The following is a 25,167-nucleotide window of genomic DNA, read 5'->3' as shown; positions in this document are numbered from 1 at the left end:
TCAGGATTAAAGTTCACAAGACTCCATCTCAGCTAGGGGCTGCACAGAGTGGAGTCCCGGGGAAGCACAAGCAGACAAGGGCAGCCCAGGTATAAAGTGAGAAGACCTTGTGCTGGGAACATGGCTTAGTGTAGAGTGCTTGCCTAGTACACATAAAGCCCTGGGTTCAATTCCTCAGTACCACATAAACTGAAAAAACCAGAAGTGGCACTGTGGCTCAAGTGGTGGAGTGCTAGCCGTGCCCTGGCCCTGAGTTCAAGCCCTAAGGACCAGCAAAAAAAAGAAAAAACGGGGGGTGGGGGTGAGGGGAGGACCCTGGAAAATAAGGAACATGAAAAGGGCTGGAGGCATGGCTCAAGAAGATCAGTTGTCTAGCAGGCAGAGGCCCTGGTTCAATACTGGTATCAAGCCCCTCCTTTGGGCCCTTTCACTATACGTCAGTACTACTGGCAATAATGGAACACCCCAGGCTCAGAAAGGTGGCTTTAAGTATTCAGAAGTTTGAGGCAAGACTCGCTATGGTGGAGGCTGGAGATAGAGTTCACAGCCAACCCCAGAGGCCTAGAGAAGTACAGCTGGAGGGGGGAACGGTGAGATACACCCACAATCATGACACTCCGGAGGCTGAGGCACGAGGATTGAGTTTGAAGCCATCCTGTTTCCAAAGCAAGTGCAGCATTTTTTATGAATGATGTTACAAAAGAATGCACAGGCACTAAGGAGGATCGCTCCGCTAATGGGCAGTCTGGTTTTACAGCTCACAGGGAAGCTGTCCAGAGAAAGTACCTCTGCTGTGTAACAGTGAGCAGCTCTCACAGTATTTGTTCTGTAGGTTTTGTGTGTACATGCATGTGTATGTGCGTGTGTGTATGTGTGTACTGGTACTGTGGCTTGAACTCAGGCCCTAGGTGCTGTCCCTTTTTTACTCCAGACTGTCATTCTATTGGCTGAGTCATCCCTCTACATTTGCTACTTTCGGCTGGTAGACTGGAGGTAAGAGACTCACAGATTTGTGTTTCCAGGCTGGCTTTGAACTGTGATCCTCAGATTCCAGCCTGGTGAGTAGTGAGGATTACAGGCTGGAGCTACTGGAGCCTGACTGGGGTCTGTATATCCCTAACATTTCGCCTTGACTATCAAGAACAACATTAGGAGCAACACGAAAGCCAAGTGATAGCGCAGAGTCCTCATGTGGCCCAGCCCCTGAGTGGGGAGATGCTCACCCTTGGACAATGCCGCCAGTGAATCCCAGGTGCTCAGAAAAGGACTCCTGCAAGGGAACAAAAGAGAGGTTAGTGCTGGCAGGACAGAGTTCCATGGGGCACAGCTATGGGGCATCATAACTCAGAGGCCAGACACCCACAGCAGATAGATGCAATGAATGCAATGGCTGCCTCTCCTGGAGGACGAGAAGTCATGATGCGGCATGCCTAGACACCAGCTTGAGAGGCTGAGGACAGTGTGTGTGAGGGCACCCAGTACGGAGCCCTCCTCCCCTAGGCTGGGCTCAAGGAGGCTGCAACAACCCGAGCCTGTTTGCCAGGAATCATACGTATGTGCTTTCAGACGCTAGTTTGTAGACTGAAAAGGGCTGGCCCCCAGAAGGGCGAGTACATGACGCAGGATGGAGGCTGGGCACCATGTCCTGACCAGGGAAGCCAGATGCCTGGCATGACGCACTCCCTGGGGACAGGAGCATGTCAGGTAACTCCAGGACACAGGGTGTCCAGGGACACTGGCAGAGCCCTGCTAACTGAGCAGAAGTCATGCAGGTTTCCTCCCAGCCCTGCCCGCAGGCACACGAGGACGCTGCTGCGCTGAGTGGGGCCCCAGCCCACCTCGATGTGCTGGAACATGTAGGGGTGGTTGCAGATCTTGCGCAGCTGCATGATGGTATTCATCAGCGTCTTCGTGCCGCCTTTGCCCTGTGGAGGACACGAGCGTTCCAATAGGGTCTGGCCTCCAGGGCGCCGTGCGGTGGGGGAAAGGGCACCCAGAGTAGACGAACTAGGAACAAGGGCCTCGCCAGGTGAGTCATGGCAGCATACAAAGCTCACGCTGGCTACTGGAGAGCTGGTGGACAACCCCGAGCTGGGAAAAACAACTGGGTGAGAGAGGCTCCACAAAGCATCATCTAGCTGTGCGCATGTGGAGGAGAGTGTGCAAAGGCCAGTGGCTCATGGCTGTAATCCTAGCTACTTCAGGGGCTGAGATCTGAGGATTATGGTTCAAAGCCAACCTGGGCAAAAAAGTCCTTAAGATCCCATCTCCAAACTAATCAGCAAAAAAGGTGGCTTGGAACTGTGGTCCAAGGGGTAGAGAACCATCTGAACAATTACCTCACCAGGTGTCGAGTTAAAAAAACAGACAGAAAGAAAAAAATAGGACAGCAGAAGGTGCGGGCTATCAGGATATATCTTTTTATTGTTGGTTGTGGGGCTTGGACTCAGGACCTGGACACTGTCCCTGACCTTCTTTTTTCTCAAGGCTAGCACTTTGCCACTTGAGCCACAGCACCACCTCTGGCCTTTTCTGTGTATGTGGTGCTGAGGAATCAAACCCAGAGCTTCATACATGCTAGGCAAACATTCTGCCACTAAGCCACATTCCATCCTCCCGTCCCCCTTGAGACTCTTACCTCCAATTAACCACTCAAAAGTTGGAAGTGACACTGTAGCTCAAGTGGTAGAGTGCAAGCCTTAAGCACAAAGAGGCTCAGGGACAGTGCCCAAGCCCTGAGTTCAAGCCCCAGGACTGGCCAAAATAACCAAACAAACAAAAAAATGTGTCATGGTGGGGCTGCGGATATGGCCTAGTGGCAAGAGTGCTTGCCTTGTATACATGAGGCCCTGGGTTCAATTCCCCAGCACCACATAAACAGAAAATGGCCAGAAGTGGCACTGTGGCTCAAGTGGCAAAGTGCTAGCCTTGAGCAAAAAGAAGCCAGGGACAGTGCGCTCAGTCCCTGAGTTCAAGCCCCAGGACTGGCCAAAATAACCAAACAAACAAAAAAATGTCTCATGGTGGGGCTAAGGATATGGCCTAGTGGCAAGAGTGCTTGCCTTGTATACATGAGGCCCTGGGTTCAATTCCCCAGCACCACATAAACAGAAAATGGCCAGAAGTGGCACTGTGGCTCAAGTGGCAAAGTGCTAGCCTTGAGCAAAAAGAAGCCAGGGACAGTGCGCTCAGTCCCTGAGTTCAAGCCCCAGGACTGGCCAAAAAAAAAAAAAAAGTCTCATGGAGACTTTTGTCTGGGCTGGCATGGAACTGTAATCCTCAATCTCAGCCTCCTGAGGAGCTAGGATTGCAAGTGCAAGCCACTGGCACCCAGCTCAGGACACTCTTATGCACTGATGTAAACGTCAGTGAAGCCCCTCTTACACAACTCTTACACAATCAAAATAATAGAAAATGGGTGGCTCATGTCTATAATCCTAGCTACTCTGCAGGCTGAAATCCAGAGGATTTAAGACTGAAACCTGCCAAGGCAGGAAAGTCAGCCAGACTCGATCTTCAAACTAATCAGCAAAAAGCTGGGGTGAAAACGTGGCCCAAGCCATAGAGAACCATCTGAACATGTAATGTACCTCCCAAGGTATGGAGTTTGAACTCCAGTACCAGCAAAAGAAAAAAAAAATTAATGTAGATTGTAGGCCAGGAGCGCAGGTGGCTAGCTACTCAAAAGTCTGAAATCTGAGGACCAAGGAATGAAGCCAGCCTAGGCAGATAAGTCCCCATGAGACTCTCCAATTAATCACTCAAAAACCAGAGGTGATGCTGTGGCTCCAGTGGTAGAGCGCTAGCCTTGAGCACAAAAAGGCTCAGAGACAGAGCCCAGATAACCAACAACAACAAAAAAGCAAGTCCACAAATTCACTGGACATTGATGAAAGTGAACTATACAACTGTGGGACCAGGAGACAGTGAGGGAATAAAAGACACTGATTCATGTGATTGTAATTGCTCTGTACATCACCTATATAATAATAAATTGAATAAAAGAAAAAAAAAGTAGGGCCACTGGAGCCAGGTACCAGTGGCTCATGATTGTAATCCTATCTACTCAGAAGGCTGGGACAAGAGGATTGCTGTTCAAAGCCACCCTGGCCCAGAAAGTCTATGAAACTCTCTCCAATTAATGACCCAAGAGCTGGAAGCGGAGCTGTGGCTTGAGCGAAAAAGCTCAGACAGCGCCCATTCCCTGAGTTCAAGCCCAGAACCGTAAAAAAGCAGAGCCACGGTTTAGGGTGTCCGATCCAGGTAAGGAGAGTGGGGACTCAGAGCACTGCCAGAGACAGCTGTTGTGACCCCACATTGCCACCACATTGCCAACTGGGAAACCAGCCCCTCATGTGCAGGGGACACAGAAGCAGCTGTGTCTCCAGATCACTGGCCACAACTATGTATTCCAAAACCCAGGGGCACCCCATGCCACCCCAACCACGCTCCCAGGACATGGGAGAGGGAGGGGGACTGCAGCACCCACCTTCTTGTCCTTCTCAGAGCCATCGGTGAGCAGCACGCCCTTGGCCTGCATGTGGCGGTACAGCACGCGCTGCAGGGCGGACATGTCGCACTTGATGACGTACTCCACCTGCAGAACAAAGGGGGTGCTCAGGACCGGGGCAGGGCCACATGCTCACTCCCAGGGAGCCCCAAGTTCAAGCCCTGTTGCACACCAGCACTCTGACTAGGGGCAAGAGTGCAGCAAGCAGCTCCTGGGGCTGAAGGGAGACATGGGGCAGAGGGGGAAGCTCGACTGCCCCCATGGAGGTGCACCGTGGCCCAGCAAGGCTGGCAGGACAAGCACTGGGCAAGCTATCCTCGGTGCCCACACCTGCTGCTCCTCCCAATCCAAACCTACCTTTTCGGGCAGCTGGGCCTCGACCTCCTTCTTCAGGCGCCGCAGTAGGAAGGGCCGCAGCACTTTGTGGAGGCGGCGGATGATGAGGATGGTCTCCTCCTCGTTCAGGTCCACCTGTAAGCACAGCCCCACAGGCCATGTCACCTTCCAAGGCAGCAGGCAGGCCACAGGAAGCAAGTAGGTGCTGTGCACGCTTGCTGTGTTGAGGGCCATGGACAGGACTGTTCTCCTTGGGAAGATAAAGGACCTCACGCCTCCCGTGGAATGTCTGGTTCTCTGCTCACCTCCCAAAGGAAACCACGGCAGCCCACAGCACACACTAGCCCCACATGTGCCAGCACAGCCAGAGAGCCTGGTCAGGGCTGCAATGGAAGCCTGCTGGGGCCAGAGCACGTGAGGGAGGCAGCCCGATACAGGGACACCCCACGGGCATTGTGAGCAAGAACCAGTTCTTAGCCTCCAAGTGTTTTTATTTTGGTCAGTCACAGGCTTTGAACTCAGGGTCTGGGCTTTGAACTTGGGCTATTCTACGTATCACTCTACCACTTGAGCCAACTTTCCCTTTATTGAAGCAGAGTCTAGTGCATTTTCCTGCCCAGCTGGCAGGAATCTCACCCTGGGTGGCTAGGATTACAGGCGGGAGCTGCGAGGCCTGGTGCACACCTTCCCTTCATGGCTGCTCGGGCAGAGATCTATCTTGTGGATGGCCTCTCCTGGGTGCAGATGGGAAGCTGCAGCATGTGGGCCTGCCTGGGCATGGCAGCGGGCACCTGAGGCTGTGGGGAAGGCCTCAGTTTCTCCTTTGGCAGCGTGGCTGCCAGGCAGCTGAGGCCAGCAGAGGCTCATGCTGTCAGCAACATGTGAAGGGTGCTCGGGCAGCAGGGGTGGCTGAGGCCTGTCACAGGGCTTTTTCATTGGGTTTCTAGGGCTGGCACCAGCCCTTTATGAACACAAAGCCCGGCCAATGGGGTGTGCCAAACTCAACAGTGCAGGGGGCTGGGAAACACGAGCCACGCCTGGGTCCCCAGAGCCCACGTGCCACAGCGTGGCCTTCCCACTGGGATGCCGCTCAGACCTGAGGACACAAGCTTGCTGTGCCTTCGTGGAAAGATCTCAGCTCCCTGGAGGGTCCTCAGGGCCAACCCATGCTCCTGTGTCTGTCAGGATGCTGCTCTGAACCCACCTTCTCTCCGGTCATGGCGAAGGGCGCGTTGAACCACTGCTCAAATGTGCTGCAGCTCTTGAAGATGGTGGGCAGCAGGAAGTTGAGCAGCGCCCACAGCTCGGGCAGCTTGTTCTGCAGCGGGGTGCCCGTGAGCAGCAGGCGGCGTGGGGCCACATAGTGCGTGTTGAGGACCTGCGTGAGCTTGCAGTGGTGGTTCTTCATGCGGTGGCCCTCATCCACGATCATGTACTTCCAGCGGATCTGCACTCGTGTTAAGATGGGGAAGGCAGCGTCACAACAGCCCTAGCAGTGCTGCCTGCCCTTGCCACTCGTGGGCAACACCATGTGCAGGAGGACACACTGTGACCGCAAGATGCTCAGGAACAGGTGGGGGAAGCACTTTGCTCCCAGTGGGGCCTCTGCTACACTGCTGCCTGCCTCATTTTACAATAATCCCAGCCACTGCCAGGGGAGCAGGGATTGCTTGGCTGCGTGTGGGGCAGTGGTCAGCACTAGAAGGGAGGAACAGTATAGGCTGAGCTACATTATGGGCTCTGCAGGAGCCCCCGAGCTCCACAGCCTCAGTTTCCCCACCATCACTACCCTATCACACTGGCAGATAATGGTAGTTAATAATCCTCTATCCCGTGCAGGACCCAAACCCAAACCACATGTGCAGTGCAGCCAGCCATGGGGGAGGTGGACATGTCCCCACCCAAAGATGAGAACACCAGTATATGCTGGAGAGGAAGACAATGAGCATCTCTGCAGGGCTGCAGGACCTGCCCCGCAGGGCCTCACTTTGACCCCTAGGCTGGCAGGTGACACGGGGCGGCAGGTGGGCTGGGGCCTATCTGTCCATGCAGCTGGGCAGTGGGGACTTGGAGCAGGCAGCCCTGGGGCCAGCTGGGATTTGGGCGAGGGCACGCTACCTTGGCAAGGATGTGCTTGTCTTTGATGATGTACTCGTAGGTGGTCAGCAGCACGTTGAACTTGCCGCTGCGGAGTTGGGGGACAAAAGCCCGTCTAGCTGCCGGGGAGCCCTGTAAGACCGGAAGCTGGCGACTCAGAATCAGGGCTGGAAGAGGGGCAGCACTGCCCATGGTGCCACAGTCCACACTTACAGTGGCTCTTCAAGATTCCCCTGCTCAGACACCCACCTCACACTCAGAAGCTGAGCATCACTGTGCGGGGGGATAGTGTCGCCAGGCTCCTTCCCTGCCTGAACCCCCACTCTAGCACTGGCCAAGTCTCAGTGAAGCAAAACAGGCACCAGGGCTCCCAGCTGCTGGCGTCTGTGTTACCTGTTTCCCTGCCTGGACACATGGCCCGTGCCCAGGCTGTTCCCTAGGGTGGTGGTGAAGCCAGGGCCACCCATCCTCCACACACAGAGAGCAGTTCCCCCCACCAAAGTAAACACTGTGCAGTCCACCCACATGCGAGCCGGGGGGGGGGGGGGGAGCTCAAGGGTGGAGAACTTGACTAGCAGGTACAAAGTCTTCAATTCTAACTCAAGTATCATCAATAGAATAATTTTGTTTGTTTTTGTTAGTCTTGGGCCTTGAACTCAGGGCCTGATTGAGCACTGTCCCTGACTTCTTTTTACTCAAGGCTGGCTAGCACTCTGCCACTTGAACCACAGTGCCACTTCTGGCTGTTTTCTATATATGTGGTGCTGGGGAATCGAACTCAGGGCTTCATGTATACAAGGCAAGCACTCTTGCCACTAGGCCATATTCCCAGCCCAATAGAATAATTTTTAAAAAAGGTATAAGAAATTTCTTCCATAACTGAAACTTGTAACTACTATTCTCTCTTACTCTGTTTGTTTTTTGCCACTCCTGGGGCTTGAACTCAGGGCCTGAGCGCTGTCCCTGGCTTTTTTTTGCTCAAGGCTAGCACCCTACCACTTGAGCCACAGCACCACTTCTGGCTTTTTCTATATATGTGGTGCTGAGGACTTGAACCCAGGGCTTCATGTATACGAGACGAGCACTTTACAACTAGTCCATATTCCCAGGCCTCTCTCGTTTTAGTGCTTGTCCTGGGGCTTGAACTCGGGGCCTGAGTGACGTCCTTAAATATGACTTTTCTCAAGGCTAACACGACCACCTGAGCCAGTTCTACATTTGGCTTTTTGCTGATTCACTAGAGATAAGAGTCTCACAGACTTTCTGACATGAGCTGGCCTCAAATGGTGATCCTCACATCTCTGACTCCCCAGCACCTAGGATTACAGGTGTGAACAACTGATGCCTGACTCATACCTTCAATTTTCTTGCTGTTGTTTGACATGGGGCTTGAATTCACCCCTGAATTCAAGCTGTCCCTGAGCTTTTGTGTTCAAAGCTAGTGCTCCACAACTTTGAGCTACAGTATTGCTTCCAGTTTCCTGTTGGTTAAATGGAGACAAGTCTCCCAGACTTTCCTGCCTGGGCTGGCTTTGAACCGCAATCCTCAGATCTCTGCCTCCTGAGCAGCTAGGAACATAGGCATGAGCAACCAGATCCAAAAAGGAGAACTTCTGCTTCAACTAAATGAGCTGCATGAACACCACACCTTGTGTGTAGAGTCACTATGTGTAGCTTCACTGTCTTCATCTGTCCCAGCTCTCTACCCATCCATATATTGTGTTCCCTTGCGCCATGACGTACCTTGTAGGACACCTTCACCACGGAGGGGGCCCACTTGTCAAATTCATACGCCCAGTTTGACAGCGTCCTAACAGGACAAGGAAGGCACAGTCAGTTTTTACTTTGCGTAGTGACATCACACACTGCACACAGCCAGCTGTGTCCACCAGCAGAGAAAGAAGACAGCCAGGAGCTACAGGTGACACGACTCTGATGATGGGATCAGCAAGAGACTCTTCTGTGACTGTGTCCAGGCCTCAGTGTCAGGTGCAGGCTCACAACTGTGCTAGGAGAGTGTCGTAGACACCCAGGAATGGGCGAGGGACCCCACAGGTCCCTGTAACCACCTCAAAATGAAGACAGCAGCCATGGATGCCTCCAGACCAGTGAAGGACAGGGCTAATAGTCAGGCAAGATCAGGCTGCACTCAGGTGGAGGCTGGAACAGCAGGGCTGAGGCAAGAGCCAGGACTCCAGATTGACACTCTGGGATCAGGGGACAGGCAGTGAAAATGTAGGGGAAAAGAACAAGGTTCCTGGCCTGTGATAGGGAGTTCAGAGGGACAAGAAGTACATAGGATCTGCTGAAGACATGGGTCACTGGTAGAGTGCCTGCCTGGCAAGTGTGAGGCCCTGAGTTCAAAGCCGCATACCTCCACAAAGAAAGCAATCACTTGATTTAGATCAGGCTGAGTAGAGAAGCTCTAGGCGTGGCTCCACGGCTGTGGGGTTGCTCAGCTACGTGTGCAGGGCTGCGTGTATAGCTGCCTGCACTGTCTGCTCTGAGCACCAAAAAGCCACAATGCCTCGGAGATCCAATGGACACCGGACAGTGGCCCCTAAGACAGGGGGCCCCAGGGCCAGAAAGGACAGACCCATGGCTGGGGCCAACAGAGGAGAAAAGCCCCACGCTTGGCCATCAGATGGGGTCCAAAGAAAGGACTCCCCTTATACCATGATGCCTACGGTGGGGCTGGCAGAGGACAGAGGCTCCCAGGGGACAAAGCTGGCATGGGTGGAGAAAGAGACTAACAGCTGCTGACAGGCTGGTGCACAGAGCATGTTCACAGGTAGAGGATCCCAAGGGCACAGCCTCTGCCTCCCTGGCCCTGTGTGCCTGTGTGTCCTGTGTGTCCTATGTGGCCTGTGTGTCTGTGTCCATGTATCTGTATGCCTATATGTCTGTGTGCCCATATGTCCTGTATGTCTGTGTGCCCATGTGTCTGTGCCTGTGTGTCTGTGTGCTCATGTGTCTGTGTGCCACTGTGTGTGCCGATGTGCCCGTCCATGTGTCCTGTATGTCTGTGTGCCCATGTGCCCGTGTGTGTACCAATGTGTCTGTGTGTCGTGTGTGACTGGTGCAGAGGCTCAACGCAGGCTTCTGTGCAGCCCAGTAAGTGACAGCCAGGGTTTCAGCCAGGGTCTGACCATAGAAATATTATATACCCAAACCCCCAAATGCCGCTCATGCTCCTATGCAATCATCTCTCACGGAACAGTGGGAACAAGCAATCTCAAGTGGGCAACTCAGAGATGGCATCTGCTCTTAATTTCTGGCTAGAGGAGATCGGGGCTCCCTCAAGACACCGGTCTACTTTGTAAACCTTCTCTTTACATGGGGAACCCAGCAGGCACTTTAGAGCATTGGGGCATATATAGAGCAGGGCACAGTCGCAACCAAGGGGAAATCTCTCAGTGCCTGCCTGGGCCAAATGTGTGTGGCAGGTTTGAAGGGCCTGTGCTCCAGAGCAGGCCAGTCGCACACAGAGACCTGGACAACAGATGGGCTCAGAGACAGGCATGTGACCTAAGCTGTGCCAGTCTATGGGAGCCAGCTCTGGGCAGGTAAGCTGTTCTGTGGAGGAGGCTACCCCGAAAGAGGGGTGTCCAAAATGTCTGGTCTCCTGGCCTGCTGAGGTGGGGAGAATGTCTTCTGAGGACACTGTTGGGGACCAGACACCACTATGCCTTTGAGACACAGTGCTTGCTCTAGAAGGCCACAAATGGCTGCACCCTACTCTTCCAGAGGGAGGTTCTTATCACCTGCAACCCCCCGCCCCCAAACTGGCTCCTGGTCAATGGAATGATGGGCAGGCAGCCACCCAGGCCAGCGTGGGGATGGCTTGTGTACGTGCTCACTCAAGTGGGACTTCTTTGGAGATGGGTTCTTTTGTTTGTTTGTTTTGTTTTGTGTTTTGCCAGTCCTGGTGCTTGAACTCAGGGCTTGAGCACTGTCCCTGGCTTCTTTTTGTTCAAGGCTAGCACTCTGCCACTTGAGCCACAACACCATTTTCCACTTTTTCTGTACATGTGGTACTGAAGAATCAAACCCAGGGCTTCATGTATGTGAAGTGAGCACTTTAACATTAGGCCATATTCCCAGCCAGAAGATGGGGTTTTTAAAGAGCTCCTAGTTTTTATGGAGGGATGACCATGCGAAGATGCAGGGAGAAGGTGGCCCTGTGCAGGGCGCGGCGGGAACTTACGAGAGAGGCACTATGATGAGGAAGGGTCCATTGATGCGCTTGTGCTCCATGAGGTACGTGATGAGTGCAATTGTCTGGATGGTCTTGCCCAGGCCCATCTCGTCTGCTAGGATGCCATTCAGGTTGTTGTTGTACAGGGACACCAGCCACTCTAAGCCCTTGATCTATGAGGACAGAAGTGTGGCCTTGTCACCAGGAAGGCACTGCCAAGGCAGCAAGTCTGCCTGAGCTATGGCTCCCCCACTGGGGGTGCCGCCCAGTGCTTTCCTATACACCGCCCCAAAGCTTTGCTTTGCGTTCTGCGACAATGACTGCTGTGGAGTCACAGGTGCCCCTGCTGATGAGGGGTAGAGGGGGGTTTCTGTCCTGCAGAGCTGGGGACAGAGCTCAGTGACCAGCCAACCTCAAGTGACACTTTTGACTCCACAACCTATCAGTACTCAGGGAGACTGTAGTAATGAACCCAACACATAGCCAAAAGCTCCATTTCAAAACTAGCAACAGGGGAGGTACAACATGGCTACCATGTCCAGGCAAAGCCCTGGAGTCCATGACCAACACAAAAACAATGAAAGGGCTGGGAATGTGGCTTAGTGGTAGAGTGCTTGCCTAGCATGCACAAAGTCCTGGGTTCGATTCCTTAATACTACATATACAGAAAAGGCCGGAAGTGACACTGTGGCTTAAGTGGTAGAGGGCTAGCCTTAAGCAAAAAGGAGCCCAGGAAGGTGCCCAGGCCCTGAGTTCAATTCACAGGCCTGGCAAAAACAAACAGAAAGCATCTTTAAAAAAAAAAAAAAAAAGCTAAAATGGGGCTGGTAATATGGCCTAGTGGCAAGAGTGCTTGCCTTGTATATATGAAGCCCTGGGTTTGATTCCCCAGCACCACATATATAGAAAACGGCCAGAAGTGGTGCTGTGGCTCAAGTGTTAGAGTACTAGCCTTGAGCAAAAAGAAGCCAGGGATAGTGCTCAGGCCCTGAGTCCAAGGCCCAGGACTGGTGCAAAACAAAACAAAACAAACAAACAACAACAACAAAAAAAAACTAAAATGAAGGGCTTTCAAATCTTAGGAGCTTTCAGAAATTTAGATACTAAAAGGAAGACTGTTTTCACGGTGAACCTAACACTTGGAAGGAAAGTTTGACCACTTTCCTACCAGATCAATTCAGAAGTTCTGGACACGATGCAGCGGTTCCAATCACCCTGGTCTCTCAGGAAGCCAGTGGATATGGACAACTGAGAGTTCCCTCCTATAAAGTGGGGACAAAGTACCATCGGCAGAACCAGTCCAGCTAGCTCCCTCAGACCTGACAGAGGACAAAGAAATGCGGCCCTCTGGACTGCTCCAGCCCAGGCCTGGTCCTTACGCCGTGGACGCCTCACAGAGAAGGATGGAGCCTGGCACCACGGCTCCTGATTCAAGGTGCCAGCTCAGCTACCCCAAGTGCTGAGCACACTCGTGCTCACACCTGAGATTGGGGCTTGACACAGCCATTCCTCTGAGTCCCAGCATTACCATGACAAGGGGACTGCAGGGCCATTCATTTGGACATGCACAAGCCCACAGTACACACTGTGCTCCTGGCACTCTGCCTGGCACTGAGCAGGCACCCAGAGCTCCCTGCAGTTCCAACTCCTGCCAGTACGTGCTTCACAGAGGGGAACAGCATGGTTTGGAAGAGAAGAGCAAGTGCCACAGAGACCAAGAGAAGACAGTGAGTTCGGCACCCTGGGGCCAGCGAGCCATAGCCAGGCGCACGGTGACCATGACGCTCCACCTCACCTGGTACTGTTTGAGGACACCGTTGACCATCAGCGCTGACTGCTTGTCGACTCTCTCAGTGACAGCATGAGCCACAGCATAGTAGGATTGCAGGCCACGAGCAAGGGCCTGGGACACGCCATACTCGTCATCAACATCCTGCTTGGCATTCCTGGGAGTGAGATGAGGGCCAACTGAGGACACATGGCCCTGACGTGACAAGTGCCGCCACGGTGTGCATCCAGTGACCTTTGCTAAACTAGGGGGCACAGAGCAGTGCGGTGCACAGTGTGAACCCAGCGAGGTGGCCAGGTCCAACCCCAGGACAGAGCTGGACCCCAGGAGCCTTGGGTTAATGTCCCACATTAGGGATGTGGTCACTTGTCACCTCACAGAAAGGCACTGCTGCTAGCAGGCAGCGAGAGGCTGGTCACGTGGCCACGCATACTTCAGATGGCCAGTAGGCGCCAGGGAAAATCAATGTCCACTAACAGCCACACATACCCATAGCCATGCTTCATTAGATAGGTGGCAAATCCAAAAGCCCAACCCTATTTATTGGTGCCTGTACTGGGCTTGAACTTAGGGCCTTACTTCTTGTTCATGTTGAACCGCACCACCAAACCAACATTTTGCTAGTTAACTGGAGATTAAAGAAAATCTCACAGCCTTTTCTCCTGGGCTCACTTCAAACTACAATCCTCCAAGTCTCAGCCTCCACAGTTGCTAGAATTACAAGTGTAATCCAACACCACCCAGCTTTGAATTTTTTTTTTTTTGCCAGTCCTGGGCCTTGGACTCCGGGCCTGAGCACTGTCCCTGGCTTCTTCCCGCTCAAGGCCAGCACTCTGCCACCTGAGCCACAGCGCCCCTTCTGGCCATTTTCCATATATGTGGTGCTGGGGAATCGAACTGAGAGCTTCATGTGTAGGAGGCAAACACTCTTGTCACTAGGCCATATTCCCAGCCCCTGAATTTTCTTTTATAAAGTTGTTTAAAAGGCTGGAGGCGGGGCTGGGGATATGGGCTACTCTTGCCTCGTATACATGAGGCCCTGGGTTCAATTCCCCAGCACCACATATACAGAAAACGGCCAGAGGTGGCGCTGTGGCTCAGAAGTAGCAAGGATCTGGGAATTCATTGGATTTTGAAATATTTGTACAGATTTGCCTGATTAAACATTCTCAATCTGAACATGAGAAATGCTCATAAATGTAAAACTTCAATTGGAGCATTTCCAAATCTGGACTGTAGATAGGGGCACCCCAATCCCTCCTCACCGTCTTTCTCACATCCTGTCACCACCTAGCAGAGCAGTCATAGAGGCCAGCGTCAGCACCATAGCCCCACTGGAAGTGATGTGAGCATCCCCCCAGCAGTGAGGGGAGGGGGGACAGGTGAGCAGAGGGCACTCCCAGAGCAAGGACCCAGGCGCATGTCTAAGAGATGTGGTTCAGTGAGAAAAACAGGTATGCGGGCTGGGGATATGGCCTAGTGGCAAGAGTGCCTGCCTCATTTACATGAGGCCCTGGGTTCAATTCCCCAGCACCACATATACAGAAAATGGCCAGAAGTGGCGCTGTGGCTCAAGTGGCAGAGTGCTAGCCTTGAGCAAAAAGAAGCCAGGGACAGTGCTCAGGCCTTGAGTCCAAGCCCCAGGACTGGCAAAAAAAAAAAAGAGAGAGAAAAACAGGTATGAAGCATACCCAGATCCATGTGCACAAGTGCAAAGTAGAAATGACATGCTTAACAGAGCAGCCTCTGTTTACCCAGCTCAATCTTGTCAGCCATCCATGAGACACACAGACACAAAGAGGGATGGCACTGATGCCGGAGGCATTTGGGCTGCCAGCACTGAGCTGGGCCACTTACTCGATGATGTGCCGTGCATCCACCTCTGAGACGTCATCGCTGTCGGGATCAGGGATCTTCTTCTTCTCCTCCACAGGCAGCGTTGGGGGCTGCGCAGGCTGCGGTTGCTCCTCCTCCTCCTCCTATTAAGACAGGATTCGGGTGACCTGGGTTCAGCCCACAGAGTGGGGCACCCCTCTCCCCTTCCTAGATTAGCTTGGACTTTACACTTCTGTGAGGGTCTCCCCAGAATTTTGCTTCCATGCTTTCCCAAAGCAGTGGCCACCACATCCTGCCACGCACACAAAGATGTTACACCTGGACTCTGGCTCAGCTCACGTGGCCTCCCAGCTTATCCTCATGGCATCCGCAGTCTTAGCCACACCACAGCAGCTGTCACTCCGTGCTGCCAGTAAGGGGCGGCCACTCCTACTGACCGACAGGACAGCAAGCGGCTTATGGAGGTTTCCTACAATGTGTACATCAAGTGAATGTGCTGCCTCCCGTGCCATCCTTTCTATGATTACTGAGCAGATGTGAGTGCTCCATGTGACACGTGGATAAAACCAACAAGGTTTCCCCATAGTAAAGCATCCTATAGCACAGGGAAATGTTTTCCTGCCTATCACAAAACTGCTACAGAGCTTAAAAGAACTAGCATTAGCCTATTAAGTAATTCCGATCAAAATGCAGAGGATGGCCCTGGGATCATACAAGGGAACTTCCAGATCACATGGAATAGATAATGGCAACAATGGAGGTGGAGCAGAGAGTGTCCAGGCAGACGCTGTTCATGAGGAGGACCAGACTGGAATTTTAACAGAGGTGAGACGTAGGACTACATCTGAGAGAGGGCAGAGGACTCCATGCCTGAGAGGGCAAAATTGGCAAAAGCAACCATTTCAGAATTCCAGGACCTAAGGTAAACCACACCACAGTCCAAAAAGCATTAGCCTTCAGGGGCTGGGAATATGGCCTAGTGGCACGAGTGCTTGCCTCAAAAAGCATTAGCCTTCAAATAGTGGTTGCAAAGTAGTATGGTGGCTGAAGTGGCAGAGCACCAGTCTTGAGCAAAAAAGCCAAACAAACATGAGGGCCTGAGTTCAAGCCTCAGTATTGAGTTTAAAAAAAAAAGGGGGGGGGGAGCCTGGGAATGTGACTTAGTGGTATAGTACTTGCCTATCATGCATGAAGCCCTGGGTTCGATTCCTCAGCACCAAATAAACAGAAAAAGCCAGAAGTGGCACTGTGGCTCAAAGTGGTAGAGTGCTTGCCTTGGGCAAAAAGAAGCCAGGGGCAGTGCTCAGGCCCTGAGTTCAAGCTCCAGGACTGGCAAAAAAAAAAGGGGGGGGAGGGGGATGCTGGTAAGGTGGCTTAGTGGTAGAGTGCTTGTCTAGCACACATGAAGCCCTGAGTTTGATTCTCCAGTACCACATACACAGAGCAAGGCAGAAGTGGTGCTGTGGCTCAAGTAATAGAGTACTAGCCCTGAGCTTTTAAAAAAGCTCAGGAACAGGGGCCGGGGATATGGCCTAATGGCAAGAGTGCCTGCCTCGTATACATGAGGCCCTGGGTTCAATTCCCCAACACCACATATACAGAAAACGGCCAGAAGTGGCGCTGTGGCTTAAGTGGCAGAGTGCTAGCTTTGAGCAAAAAGAAGCCAGGGACAGTGCTCAGGCCCTGAGTCCAAGCCCAGGACTGGCCAAAAAAAAAAAAAAAAAAAAAAGCTCAGGAACAGTGCCCAGAGTTCAAGCCCCAGGACTGACTGGCAAAAAAAAAAAAAAAAAGAAAAGAAAAGAAAAGAGGAGGGGGGAGAGAGAAGAGAAGGAGAAGGAGAGGGAGAAAAGAAAGGTAAACACACACAAATGAAAACAAAAGAAATAGTTTTGCAAACAAATTACAAGAAACTAAAGACAGAAAAATCTAAAACACAGAAAATAAAATAACCAAGTAATAAAGAACAGTAAGAATGCAAGTAGTGGCAAAATTCTCATCTGGTATGATAGGTTGCTAATTAGTGTATCATAACATCTTCATCCCCAAGAGAAAAGGCTATCTGCCAGGACCTGCAAGTGCAACTGAAACATCCCTCCAAAAACCACAGGTTAAATACATTCCCCAAAAGAGACTGAGGGCGTGTGTCTAGGGCTCAGACCTTATGAAACCCACAATGGAGAGGGCTAGAAGGGGAGCGCCAAGGAAGAAGACACACTTAGCACAAATAGGGCCCTGGGATCCATCTCCAGAAAAAAAACAAAGCCCTAAGTCTTAGAGCTAAAAGGAAAGAGTAGCTGAAAAACACTCAAATTCGCTTGAAGGAACTTTCTCTGGTGTTCCATTTCCTCTCTGCTATCACATTAGTGATAAGATTGCACAGTTATAAGATTGCATAAAGCATTGATTATAAAGTATCTTTAACTCCTATTTCTTGCCTGGAGAACAACAAATCATTGTATTATTTTCTATTTTTCCCTATTTATGTTAACTTTCACTGGGTGAGACTCCTCTTGAAAATCTCAGGAGCTGAGGTTTTGCATACACGAGAAAGATCATCATCCATCATCAGTGACAGAGAATGGCAAGCCAGGCAGGAACTGACTCTCACAAGACAACCGTATCCCATTTTCTGTCTTGACCACCAAGGTCACTATTATTATGTGTGTGTGTGTGTGTGTGTGTGTGTGTGTGTGTGTGTGTGTGTGTATTTTTTTTTTTCCGGTCTTGGGGTTTAAACTTGGGGCCTAGGGAGCCACTGTCCCCAAGCTCTTCAGCTCAAGGCTGCTGCTCTATCACTAGAGCACCACTTGCAGTTTTCTGGTGGTTAACTGGAGATAAGTCAAGGAATTCCTGCCCGGGCTGGCTTTGAACCTCCATCCTCAGATCTCAGCCTCCTGAGTAGCTAGGATTACAGGCGTAAGCCATCAGCACCCAGCTCTGGCTTTCTTTCTAAATGAAGCTGCGTGTTAACATGCTAACAAATACTGATGAAACGCAAGAAACTAAAGATTCATCTCTCTTAAATGGCCTAGAGGTAAAGTGCTCGCCTCGTATACATGAAACTCTGGGTTCAATTCCTCAGCACCATATACATACAAAAAGCCAGATGTGGCACTGTGGTTCCAGGGGTAGAGTACAAGCCTTGAGCAAGAGAAGCCAGGGACAGTGATTAGGCCCTGAGTTCAAGCCCCAGGACTAGCAAAAACAAAACAAAACAAAACAAAAAACAAGAGTCAGTTGCTTTCTTCTGGTCTTGATCACAAGGACTTATGATTTTGTGTGGAAACTGGACTCAAGGACCTCAGTATAGTAGTCTCAAAGAGTCATATTCTTACTATAGTCTAAAAAACCAGAACGTATTCATTTATGTTCCAGAAAGGATAGGTGATAAAAATCTTGTGACAATTACTCACTAAGCCAAGAATGACTTTCTTATTGCAACAAGACCCATCCTTGTGACCAACCAGAGATAACATTGCAAACCAGTGACACCTCTGACCAAGACTACACAATCATTATGTAGACCTCTCATCTCCTACCCCAATTCTCCCTCGATTTAAACCAAGGACTTCCCCTGCCGCACATTGTGGATCCTGAGCTCAGGGCCTGGGCACTGTCCCTGAGCAGTTTTTTTTTTTTTTTTTTTTGCTCAAGGCTAGCACTCTACCTCTTTGAACCACAGCTTGACTTCCAGTTTTCTATGTTTAACTGGAAACAGGAATCTCATGGACTTTCCTGCCCAGGCTGGCTCTGAACCACAATCCTCACATCTCAACCTCCTGAGTACCTAGGATTACATGTGTGAGCATTAGCACCCAGATAAACCAGACTTCTGACTGTACTTCCTGCCTTCCTCTAAGATGTTTGCTGACATGTTTATATTTATTTGAAATATATTAAAAATGATAGTAAGACTATGTTGGTGGGTAGATAATGTAGATTAACATAGGTGACAGAAATAGCACAAGAAGGAATGGACATGTGTTGTTTAAAAAATTTAGTATTTGGGCTAGCCTAGTAGCATGAGTGCTTGCCTCGTATACATGAAGCTCTGGGTTCGATTCTCCAGCACCACATATATAGAAAATGCCCAGAAGTGGTGCTGTGGCTCAAGTGGTAGATTCCTAGACTTGAGCAAAAAGAAACCAGGGACAGTGCACAGGTCCTGAGTTCAAGCCCAGGACTAGCAAAAAAAAAAAAAAATAGTATTTGGGGCTGGGAATATGGCCTAGTGATAAAGTGCTTGTTTCATATACATGAAGCCCTGGGTTCAATTCCTCAGCATCACATATATAGAAAAAGCCGGAAGTGGCACTGTGGCTCAAGTAGCAGAGTGATAGCCTTGAGCAAAAAGAAGCCAGGGACAGTGCTCAGGCCCTGAGTTCAAGCCCCAGGACAGGCAAAAAAAAAAAAATTAGTATTTGGGGCTAGAAATATGGTCTAGTGGCAAGAGTGCTTGCTTCGTACACATGAAACCCTGGGTTCGATTCCTCAGCATATATAGAAAATGGCCAGAAGTGGCACTGTGGCTCAAGTGGCAAAGTGCTAGCCTAGAGCAAAAAGAATCCAGGAACAGTGCTCATGCCCTGAGTTCAAGGCCCAGGATTGGGAAAAAAAAATAGTGTATTTATCAGAATGGATTTAATTGTTTTTTTGTTGGTCATTGGGCAAGAATTGAGGGCCTGGGTGTTGTCCCTGAGCTCTTTTTTGCTGAAAAGTGGTGCTCTACCACTTTGATCCACAGCTCCATTTCTAGTTTTCTGGTGGCTAATTGGTGATAACTCTCATGGGCATTCCTGCCGAAGGTTGAACCATATCCTCAGATCTCAGCCTCCTAAGTAGCTAAGATTATAAAAATAAGCCACGAGCATCTGGCTTGACTTAGTATTTCTTTGTGAAAGCACTGGGGTTTGAACTCTGGGTGGTTTGGCTTTTCCACTCACAATTGGCACTCTACCACTTGAACCATGCCTCTACTTCTGAATTAAGTATTAACTGCAAAATTACTGTGCCAATTTCCAGCACTTGTAAGGTGAAATTGAAGGATCTCAAGTTGAAGGCCAATCTGGGAGACACATGAGGGATGAGGGATACTGTCACATTAAAAGGAAAAAAAGGACTGGAGATGTGGCTCAAGTGGCAATATACTAATCGTGACCAAAAAAGACAAACAAGAGCAAGGCCATGAATTCAAGCTCCAGTAAAGAAAAAAAAAAATCCCCCATAGTCTAAACCTAAACTATTAAAAAATAAAATAGCCGGGGCTGGGGATATAGCCTAGTGGCAAGAGTGCCTGCCTCGGATACACGAGGCCCTAGGTTCGATTCCCCAGCACCACATATATAGAAAACGGCCAGAAGCGGCGCTGTGGCTCAAGTGGCAGAGTGCTAGCCTTGAGCGGGAAGAAGCCAGGGACAGTGCTCAGGCCCTGAGTCCAAGGCCCAGGACTGGCCAATAAATAAATAAATAAATAAATAAATAAATAAATAAATAAAATAGCCTTAATTGCCAAAATCAGCAATGAAAATGAAATATTTACCAACTCTACAGAATATAGGGTTCTTATAAAAATAAGGAACAAGTACGATCAACCTCACACTGGGTACTGGTGGCTCACACCTGGAATTCTAGCTATTTGGAAGGCTCACATTGAGAGGATAATGGCTGAAGGCCAACCAAGGCACAGAAGTCCACAAGAATCCTCAAATAAGAGCCCAGTGCACCTATTGTTCTAGCTGTGATAGAAACCCTAAAATAGGCAGATTGTGACCCAGGAATGAGCTAAGGCTGGAAGAGAGACACAGTCTCAAAAATAACAAGCAAAAGACAAAAAAGAGGTTAGAGGCATGGTTCAGTGGTCAACTGCCTGTCTAGCAAGTAAAAGGCTCAGCGTCCAATTCTCAGTACTAGCCAAAGGACTTTTAGTCTTCATCTTCATGTTACATAAATAAAACAGACAATTCCTACAGAAGACAAAGGTTGTGGGCTGGGAATGTGGCTTAGTGGTAGAGTGCTGGCCTAGCATGCATGAAGTCCTGGGTTCAATTCCTTAGCACCACATACACAGAAAAAGCCAGAAGTGGTGCTGTGGGTCAAGTGGTATAGTGCTAGCCTTGAGCAAAAAGAAGCCAGGGGGCTGGGGATATAGCCTAGTGGCAAGAGTGCCTGCCTAGGATACACGAGGCCCTAGGTTCGATTCCCCAGCACCACATATACAGAAAACGGCCAGAAGCGGCGCTGTGGCTCAAGTGGCAGAGTGCTAGCCTTGAGCGGGAAGAAGCCAGGGACAGTGCTCAGGCCCTGAGTCCAAGGCCCAGGACTGGCCAAAAAAAAAAAAAAAAGAAGCCAGGACAGTGCTCAGGCCCTGACTTCAAGGTCCAGGAATGGAAAAAAAAAAAAAGAAGAAGAAGAAGAAGATGACAACAACGACAAAGGTTAACAGAACTAATTCCAAAACTAACAGCATAAATATAGTTCATTTACAATTTTAAAAAATCTACTTGCCATAAAAAGACCAGGGCTGAGAATGTGGCTTAGTGGTAGAGTGCTTGCCTAGCAATGCACAAAGCCCTGGGTTCCGTTCCTCAGCACCACATATATAGAAAAAGCCAGAAGTGTGCTGGGATGTGGCTGAGTGGCAATGCGCTTGCCTAGCAAGTGCAATGTCCTGAGTTCGATCCCCTGTACCAAAAAAAGGACAAACCCAACCAAAAAGAAGCCAGGGACAGTGCTCGGGCCCTGAGTTCAAGCCCCAGGACTGGCAAAGAAAAAGAAAAAAAAAGACCAGGCTGACGCTGAGAACAGGTGGCTCATTGCGAAAGGTTGAGATCTGAAGATCAAGCCCAGGCAGGAAAGGCCAGGAGACTCTTCTGTCCAATAAACTACTCAAAAATGCCAGAAGTAGAACTATGGATCAGTGGTAGCTTGCAAGCCTAGAGCAAAAGAGCTCCAAGACCCTGAATTCAAGCCCCAGGACCAGCACAAAAGGAATATTTTTAAACGGCCAGGCTGAAACAAGATCTGTAGTAAATTCATTTCTGCTTTGTAGTTGCTGTTTGTCTTTTTCTTATTTTGAAGTGCAGAGGACGGAACACAGGGTGCTTGTTGGGCCAAGCGCTCCTCCAACGGCCTGACCACTCACTCCAAAGCCTTGTTTCATGAGGTTTTTCTCTTTGTTGTAGGGGGACAGTACTGGGGTTTGAGCTCAGAAGTTGCACTTAGTAGGCAGGCACTGGAGGTACATCTCTGGCTCCTTAGGTTCAGAATATTTTTAGATAACGATTTTTTTTTGGGGGGGGGACCAGTCCTGGGGCTTAAACTCAGGGCCTGGGCACTGTCCCCCTTCTTTTGCTCAGCATTCTACCACTTGAGCCATAGCACCACTTCTGGCTTTTTCTGTTTATGTGGTACTGGGGAATCGAACCTTGGGCTTCACACATGCTAGTCAAGCAGTCTACCAGTACACCACATTCCCAGACCAGATAATGTCTTTTTTTTTTTTACCCAGACCAGCCTGGACAATGATCTGGAGTCTGAACTCTGTGCCAGGTCAGCCTCAAACCACGAACCTCCTACCCTCAGCCTCCACAATGGCTAAGATCACAGGCATGAGCCACCAACTTTTCTGTCCAAGCTGGCTTCCAACAGCAATTCTAAGATCTCAGCCTCCTCATTAGCTAGACTACAGACTTTAACCACCTGTACCTGGCAAAAAAAAAAAAAAAAAATTTTTGTTTGTTATGATCCTAAATGTAAAATTTCTAGAAAAAAAATCACTTTTCATTATACAAATAATTTTGGGGGGGAGGTTGCTGGTTCTAAGGCTTGAAGTCTGAGTCTGGGCACTGTTTCTGAGCTTTTGTGCTTAAGACTGATACTCTGCCACTTGAACCCCAGCTCTACTTCTGGCCTTTTGTGAATATTTGGGAGATAAATGTCTCATGGTTGTTCCTGCTTAGGCTGGCCTTCACACTGCAATCCTCAAATCTCAGCCTCCTGAGTAGATAGGATTAAGGTGTCCAAAATAATTCTTAAAACAGTATGAGGGACTGGGAATATGGCCTAGTGGCAAGAGTGCTTGCCACGCATACATTAAGTCCTGGGTTCAATTCCTCAGCACCACATATATAGAAAAAGCCAGAAGGGGTGCTGTGGCTCAAGTGGCAGAGTGCTAGCCTTGAGCAAAAAGAAGCCAGGACAGGCCTTGAGTTCAAGGCCCAGGACTGGCCAAACAACAAACAAACAAATAAAATAGTAAGGGCATATTTCATTAAGAAAAATGATATTGAGGGATTGGAAGTGTGGCTCAGGTCAGAGTGCCAGCTGATGAGTAAAAGCTAGCATTATATACCAAGTTCAAGACCCAGTCTTGAATTTCTTTTAAAAAATGTTGAAAGTAGGCCAGGGAGAAAATAGAAAAGAATGAAGAATAAAAGAATGGGTGAGGGCTGGGGATATGGCCTAGTGGCAAGAGAGCTTGCCTCATATACATGAGGTCCTGGGTTCAATTCCCCAGCACCACATACATGGAAAATGGCCAGAAGTGGCGCTGTGGCTCAAGTGGCAGAGTGCTAGCCTTGAGCAAAGAGAAGCCAGGGACAGTGCTCAGGCCCTGAGTCCAAGGTCCAGGACTGGCCAAAAAAAAAAAAAGAATGGGTGATATTGCCCAAAAGCATTGTACTCATAACCTGACTTATGGAATTCTAACCCTAATGTACAACTACTTAATAACAGTAATAACAAAAAGACAAATTTGATTTCACCAACATTAACGTTACAGTCCAAAGAAAGGCATCATTAAAATGCCAAACCAAGCACACAGGGAGAAGATATGATATACTGGATCAAAGAGATGTTTATCTAGACTAGATACAGGACTTAATGACTTGGTAAGATGGTAATTTAATTAAAAATGGGCAAAAGATTTGAACAGATTTGCATATTATATGAATGGTGCATAACTGTATATGAAAAGATGCTCCACACCAGTGGCTGGAGAATGCAAATTAAAAGCACAAAGACAGAGCACCACACAGCCACTAAAATGGCTTCAACCAAAAGAACACACAACACCACGTGCTGGTGAGGACATGGGGAAACCGGAACCTGTGAAATGGCAAAGCCACTCTGAAAATGGTTTGGCAGTGTCTTAGAAAGATAAACATACACTTACCATGTGACCCAGCAATTCCACTCCTACGTATCTACCCAAGAGAAACGAAAACACATGTCCATCCACACAGGTATGCTTGCACGCGCATAGCGCTAAGTGCCACAGGCACGAATGGAAACACTGACCATGGACTGGCAGATATCAGTGTGTGGACTGTCACCAATGAACTGGAGTCAGCAATGCACGAGGCATGACGGGCGTGGACAGCATGCCACACAGAGGAAGGCCATGTCAGATGCTCTCACGGACATCTGTTCTCTCGGCAGATGGGGCTTCCGGGCCTGGAGGGTACAGCAACTAACTGGCACTAGACAAGAGCAAGCTTTTCCAGCAGTACAGATTCCTTGTGCTCCTTAAAGAAACTCCATTTGTGTGTTTCCCTTGCACTTGGGGTGCTCTGGACAAAGGTGCGCCTCACTAAAACAGCTAGAAACCCAGTAGGTGCTAAGGGCAGCCCCATGGGGAGCACCATGTGTTGGATACAAAAGGCCCTAACTCCATTCCCAGCACCAAAAAATGATTTTAAAAAATGACAACAAGCCGGGCACCAGTGGCTCATGCATGTAATCCTAGCTACTCAGGAGACTGGGATCTGAGGATCGCAGTTCAAAGCCAGCCTGGGGAGAAAATTCCATGAGATTCTTATCTCAATTAACCATCAGAAAACCAGAAGTGGTGCTGTGGTTCAAGTGGTAGTTCAAATGGCTCAAGTGGTAGAATGCTAGCTTTGAGCTGAAGAGCTCAGGGACAGCATCCAGGCCCGGAGTTCAAGTCCCATGACTGACCAAAAAAAAAAAAAAAAAAAAAGACAACAAAATATAATTGCCATAAGACTCATTTACTTCAAAAACATATATTGACCCAGGCACCAGTGGCTCATGACTGTCTGCTTAGATATTCAGGAAGCTGAGAATCACAGAAAAGTCTGTGAGATTCTCATCTCCAATAAACTACTCAGGAAAAGTCTGAAGTGGCACTGTGGCTCAAGTTAGTAGAGTGCTAGCCTTGAGCACAAAGAGGTTCAGGAGTTCAAGGCCCAGGACCAGCCAAAAAATAAATAAATAAATAAATAAATAAATAAATAAATAAATAAATAAATAAATAAATAAAAGAACAAGTAACCCTCGTAACAATAACAATAACCCTCCAGACTCCACTGGGCAGAAAAAGCAAGTAACTCTTTAGCCCAAATCAGGGGAGGCTGGATTCAATGCTAATCTGCCTACTAA

The 25,167-nt window shown here is 49.6% G+C and overlaps 1 protein-coding gene across 6 annotated transcripts in view; it reads right to left on the bottom strand.

The window, feature by feature from the left end:
- Smarca4 (SWI/SNF related, matrix associated, actin dependent regulator of chromatin, subfamily a, member 4) overlaps positions 1-25,167 on the bottom strand; it is a 76,571-nt gene that overhangs the window by 18,924 nt on the left and 32,480 nt on the right. For all 6 annotated transcript variants that reach the window (XM_048342188.1, XM_048342190.1, XM_048342189.1 and 3 more), the window contains exons 14-23: positions 14,788-14,909; positions 12,937-13,087; positions 11,151-11,314; positions 8,687-8,753; positions 6,965-7,075; positions 6,051-6,293; positions 4,868-4,981; positions 4,490-4,597; positions 1,839-1,925; positions 1,224-1,270 (exon numbers count right to left, since the gene is read on the bottom strand). In XM_048342188.1, coding sequence (XP_048198145.1) covers positions 1,224-1,270; positions 1,839-1,925; positions 4,490-4,597; positions 4,868-4,981; positions 6,051-6,293; positions 6,965-7,075; positions 8,687-8,753; positions 11,151-11,314; positions 12,937-13,087; positions 14,788-14,909 — 1,214 coding nt within the window. The remainder of the gene's footprint in view (positions 1-1,223; positions 1,271-1,838; positions 1,926-4,489; positions 4,598-4,867; positions 4,982-6,050; positions 6,294-6,964; positions 7,076-8,686; positions 8,754-11,150; positions 11,315-12,936; positions 13,088-14,787; positions 14,910-25,167) is intronic.

Source organism: Perognathus longimembris, chromosome 3 (genome assembly GCF_023159225.1).
Source record: "Perognathus longimembris pacificus isolate PPM17 chromosome 3, ASM2315922v1, whole genome shotgun sequence".
NCBI classification, from domain to species: domain Eukaryota; kingdom Metazoa; phylum Chordata; class Mammalia; order Rodentia; family Heteromyidae; genus Perognathus; species Perognathus longimembris.
The sequence above is the reverse complement of the archived record's forward strand: the minus strand, read 5'-3'. Positions and strand labels throughout refer to the sequence as shown.